The sequence below is a fragment of the Hordeum vulgare genome, unplaced genomic scaffold (assembly GCF_904849725.1).
Source record: "Hordeum vulgare subsp. vulgare unplaced genomic scaffold, MorexV3_pseudomolecules_assembly, whole genome shotgun sequence".
Classification (NCBI taxonomy): Eukaryota; Viridiplantae; Streptophyta; class Magnoliopsida; order Poales; family Poaceae; genus Hordeum; species Hordeum vulgare.
In genome coordinates, this window is record NW_025422676.1 from 57501 (window position 1) to 62928 (window position 5428).

The 5428-nt window shown below is 31.3% G+C and overlaps 1 protein-coding gene and 1 non-coding gene across 2 annotated transcripts in view; one reads left to right on the plus strand and one right to left on the minus strand.

Moving 5' to 3' along the window:
- LOC123422486 (NAD(P)H-quinone oxidoreductase subunit 5, chloroplastic) overlaps positions 1-1330 on the minus strand; it is a gene marked incomplete at its 5' end in the record, with an annotated part of 4349 nt that extends 3019 nt beyond the window's left edge. Inside the window, 1 exon segment of the mRNA XM_045107694.1 lies at positions 1-1330. This exon segment is cut by the window's left edge and continues 3019 nt beyond it. Within this exon segment, the coding sequence (XP_044963629.1) occupies positions 308-1330 (1023 nt within the window).
- A 2948-nt stretch (positions 1331-4278) lies between these two features.
- Positions 4279-4358, plus strand: TRNAL-UAG. Its single transcript has one exon. It is a non-coding gene; the product is annotated as a tRNA-Leu (tRNA).
- Positions 4359-5428: the final 1070 nt, after the last annotated feature.

The following is a 5428-nucleotide window of genomic DNA, read 5'->3' on the forward strand; positions in this document are numbered from 1 at the left end:
TTCATGGAATAATGAATTAAGGAAGAAAGGATATGAGTCTACCGCTTACAAAAAAAGATCTCATGATAGTCAATATGGGCCCTCAACACCCATCAATGCATGGTGTTCTTCGACTGATCGTTACTCTTGATGGTGAGGATGTTATTGATTGTGAACCCATATTAGGGTATTTACACAGAGGAATGGAAAAAATCGCGGAAAACCGAACGATTATACAATACTTACCTTATGTAACAAGGTGGGATTATAGAGAGATTGTAGAAAGGGGTAGGATAGTTATTTTTGCAAGAGACTTGAATTCCTTAACTTAAGAAAGAAAAAAGAATAAAAACACAGATACATAACATAAAAAAAAGAATAAATAAGACGAGATTCGACCTCCCCCTACATATTTAATTTCTTCTCCTATACAAAAACTAGCAAGACCCACTCCATTGGTAATTCCATCAATAACACCCTTATCAAAAAACTCCGTTAGTTCGGTTAACCCTCTTATACCGAGGGTAAAGACCCTAGTATAGAAAATATCTATATAACCACGATTATATGACCAACTGTATATATTTTTTTTTACTTGATCCAAAAATTCTTTTTTAGGATTTCTTTTTACAAAAGAGTTTATTAAATCCAAATTCTGAAAAAAAGAATAAGCAGATCCATAGAAGATATATGCTATGAATAAACCAAAGATAGCTAGAGTTACAGAAGAAATTGCATTAGTAATAAATTCATATGAATTTACAAAAGAATTAGAACTTTCCTGGGTAAAGTTTTTTGAGGGAGTTAACCACTTTGATAATATGGTTAACTCTGCTATTCCATTATCCATTCCTCCATTATCAAAAGAGATTCCTATGAATCCAATGAACAAAGTGAAAAGTAGTAATATAAGAAGAGGAAATAACATAGTATTTCCCGTTTCATGCGGATAGGCAAAAGTGTTTTTAGCCCCAAAAGACGTAGTAAAGGATCCTATCCTATTTCTTGTATTACCTTGAATTTTGGGTATATTTTGTGAAAAAAAAGAAACTCCACTCTTCGTTGTTGATAAAACGAAATCCCTATTCACTCCTTTGGGTATCCTTTTTCCCCATAAGGATATTGAATACAAGGAACTCTCTTTAGTGCTACTGTAATTTTGAAAATGAACACGCAAATACCCACCAAATGTAAGTAAATATATCCGAAACATATAAAAGGCAGTTAATCCTGCAGTAAAGGAAGCTATTATTCCAAAAAAGGGCGAATACAACCAACTATTACTAAGGATTTCATCTTTGGACCAGAAGCAAGCAAGAGGTGGAATACCACAAAGAGAAAGTGTACCCCATAAAAAAGTAGTTCTTGTGATTGGAATGTATTTTCTTAAACCGCCCATAAGAACCATATTTTGACTTTTATCTGGTGAATACCCAACAAGAGGTTCCATTGAATGAATAACGGATCCAGATCCCAAGAACAATAAAGCTTTTGAATAAGCATGAGTGATCAAATGGAATAAAGCAGCTTGATAAGAACCTATACCTAGAGCTAACATCATATAACCCAATTGAGACATTGTAGAATAGGCTAAGCTTCTTTTAATATCTCTCTGAGCAAGAGCTAAAGTAGCTCCTAAGAATAGTGTTATTGTACCTACTAAAGAAATAAAACTCATTATCAAAGGTAAAGATATGAAAAGAGGAAGAAGTCGAGCTAGAAGAAAAATTCCCGCAGCAACCATAGTTGCTGCGTGTATAAGAGCCGAAATAGGAGTGGGTCCTTCCATAGCATCGGGTAACCATACGTGAAGAGGGAATTGTGCGGATTTCGCAACTGCACCAAGGAATAATAAAAAAGCACACAAAGTAGTAAGTAAAGAGTTAATTCCATTATTAGGAATCCAGTTATTAGCGATTTGGAACAAATCCCTAAACTCTAAACTACCTGTTATCCAAAAAAAACCTAAAATTCCTAATAATAGACCAAAATCCCCTACACGATTAGTTACAAAAGCTTTTTGACAAGCACTCGCTGCGATTGGTCGTGTAAACCAAAAGCCTATCAATAAATAAGAACACATTCCCACGAGTTCCCAAAAAAAATAAATTTGTATCAAATTGGAGCTAGTAACCAATCCCAACATAGAAGTATTGAAAAAACTTATATAAACAAAAAATCTCAAATATCCTTCATCGTGAGACATATAACCATCACTATAAATAAGAACCAGGATTCCTACAGTAGTAATTAGTATTAACATAATAGAAGTAAGTGGGTCAATCAAGTATCCAAATTCTAAAGAAAAATCATTATTGACGGTCCAAGACCATAGATATTGATAGATAGAACTTCCATTTATTTGTTGAATAGACAGTTGAACTGAGAATACCATAGCTATACTTAAGAGTAAAACACTAGGAAAAGCCCATATGCGACGAAGATTTTTTGTTGCTGTCGGAATAAGAATAAGGCCAAATCCCATTGACATAATAACTGGAAGTGGGAGAAGAGGGATTACCCATGCATATTGATATGTATGTTCCATAAGAAAAGAAATTGCGATTTTTACTTCAATTTTTCTATAAAATTGTTTCCGATTCACCAAACCAACTCTTATCTCTTTCTGAAAGAATAAATAAAAAGAATAAGAAAAAATACTGGAATTCTTCATTTTTTAAAAATTTATCTCATTGAAATAATAAAAAATGAAGAATGGGTTTAGTTGGTTAAATTCAAAAAGTTAATCAAATAACTTCGTTACCTAGTTATTATCTAAATAAAGATATTTACAAAAAAAAAAAAAGGAATCGTTTTACTTTTTACTTTCTATTCATTTTTATATTTCTTTAAAACAAAGATGAAACAGCTCTCTTGTTCCATAACTGATTGAGTGAATTCCAATGAAAATCTATGTTTATAAGAAATTATCGAATAGTCCTTATGACTATAAATTACCTAAGTTTTAGAATGTCTTGTTTAAGAGACTCAGTATTTTTTGTTTTGATTAGAATTCCTTTCCTTTATGGAATACAATACAATATCATTCTGAGCTTAATTAACTATTTGAATTTTCCCTTCTTTTTATCCCCCCGGGGGATAGGCTTCCATACCATATATCTATATATGGAGTATACTTGATATATAAATAGATATAAATGGGAAACCCTTCTATATATTCTATATTATTAAAACAAAGTATAAAATATATACAGAAAAAATGTTTAAAAATTCTTGTCTTATCCGCATTAGACAAAATGAAGTAAAAAATAATTCACAATTTCAGTATCTTTCAGTATCTAAGTATAAATACTAATAAAAACAAGAAAGAAGGATTGATTTGCAGCAATAGATGTCTTTCACATACAACTAGAAAAAAGTAATTTCCTTTTTGAATGGCAGTTCCAAAAAAACGTACTTCAATGTCAAAAAAGCGTATTCGTAAAAATATTTGGAAGAAAAAGACTTATTTTTCCATAGTACAATCTTATTCTTTAGTAAAATCAAGATCATTTTCCAGTGGTAATGAGCATCCAAAACCAAAGGGTTTTTCTGGGCAACAAACAAACAAATAATAAGATTTTGGAATAATATGAATTGATTTTTCAAAAAAGAATTCCAATTATTTAATAATTTGGATTCTTCTTTGAATGTACTTTTATGTGTCGAATTACTTCGGTACAATATTCTTATAACAAACCCCTCTTATATATACAATAAAAAAAAGTTTTGTTTGGTATACTGTGTGCTAAGTATTCTTTTCCTATCAATGAACTTTTCATAATTTTCATAATAGAATGCTCATATTTTATTATGAAAATTATGAAAAGTGGAGTATTCTTACAATAGGACTTACAACTTCCACCTATCTTATCCAAAATCATAAGGTTAGTAAATCTTATTAATAAGAGCATAAAGACTTTCATTCTAGAAATTTTTCAAAAATCCAAAAAGCCTTTTCTATTTATCCATTTTAATTTCATCATTAAATAGAAACCCTTTTGGATTTTTTTCATTGTATTGAAAGAATTTTCAAAATTTAAACGATAAATTAATTAGAAAAAATTAGTTCTATATCTATAATTGCAAGTTAGAAAAAAGAAGTTCCAACTCTTTCAACCAGTGTTTCTATTGGGCAAAGCAAGAGTTTATTGTAAAAAAAAAATGGAAACGATACTACCAAACGAAGTCCATTTTAATGAAAACTCTAATGTTCCTAAATTTTATGGACTTTCCCAATATCGACGATTCCCGAGATAATAGCTATTATTCTTTTAAGTTACCTATTATTTGAAGTTAGCCGCCATGGTGAAATTGGTAGACACGCTGCTCTTAGGAAGCAGTGCTCAAGCATCTCGGTTCGAATCCGAGTGGCGGCATTCTTGAAAAGGAATACAATAGATTAGAAATCAATTCGAAATTTACAATTTTGTAATGGGACCTTCCCCTTATGCTATTTGCAACTTTAGAACATATACTAACTCATATCTCTTTCTCAACGATTTCAATTGTGATTACGATTCATTTGATAACCTTATTAGTTCGTGAACTTGGGAGATTACGTGATTCGTCAGAAAAAGGAATGATAGTTACTTTTTTCTCTATAACAGGATTCTTAGTTTCTCGTTGGGTTTCTTCGGGACATTTTCCATTAAGTAATTTATATGAGTCATTGATCTTCCTTTCATGGGCTCTGTATATTCTTCATACCATTCCTAAAATACAGAACTCTAAAAATGATTTAAGCACAATAACTACGCCAAGTACTATTTTAACGCAAGGCTTTGCCACGTCGGGTCTTTTAACTGAAATGCATCAATCCACGATACTAGTACCTGCTCTACAATCTCAGTGGTTAATGATGCATGTCAGTATGATGTTATTAAGTTATGCAACTCTTTTGTGCGGATCCTTATTATCTGCCGCTATTCTAATCATTAGATTTCGAAATAATTTCCATTTCTTTTCTAAAAAGAAAAAAAATGTTTTAAATAAAACATTTTTCTTTAGTGAGATTGCATTTTTTTATGCAAAAAGAAGTGCTTTAAAAAGCGCCCCTGTCCCTTCATTTCCAAATTATTACAAATATCAATTAACGGAGCGTTTGGATTCTTGGAGTTATCGTATCATTAGCCTAGGATTTACCCTTTTAACCATAGGTATTCTTTGTGGAGCAGTATGGGCTAATGAGGCCTGGGGATCCTATTGGAATTGGGATCCTAAGGAAACTTGGGCATTTATTACTTGGACCATATTCGCAATTTATTTACATAGTAGAACAAATCCAAATTGGAAGGGTACGAATTCTGCACTTATAGCTTCGATAGGATTTCTTATAATTTGGATTTGTTATTTTGGTATCAATCTATTAGGAATAGGTTTACATAGTTATGGTTCGTTTACATTAACACCTAAATGATTACATAAAAAAAACGTTCATGAAATGAAC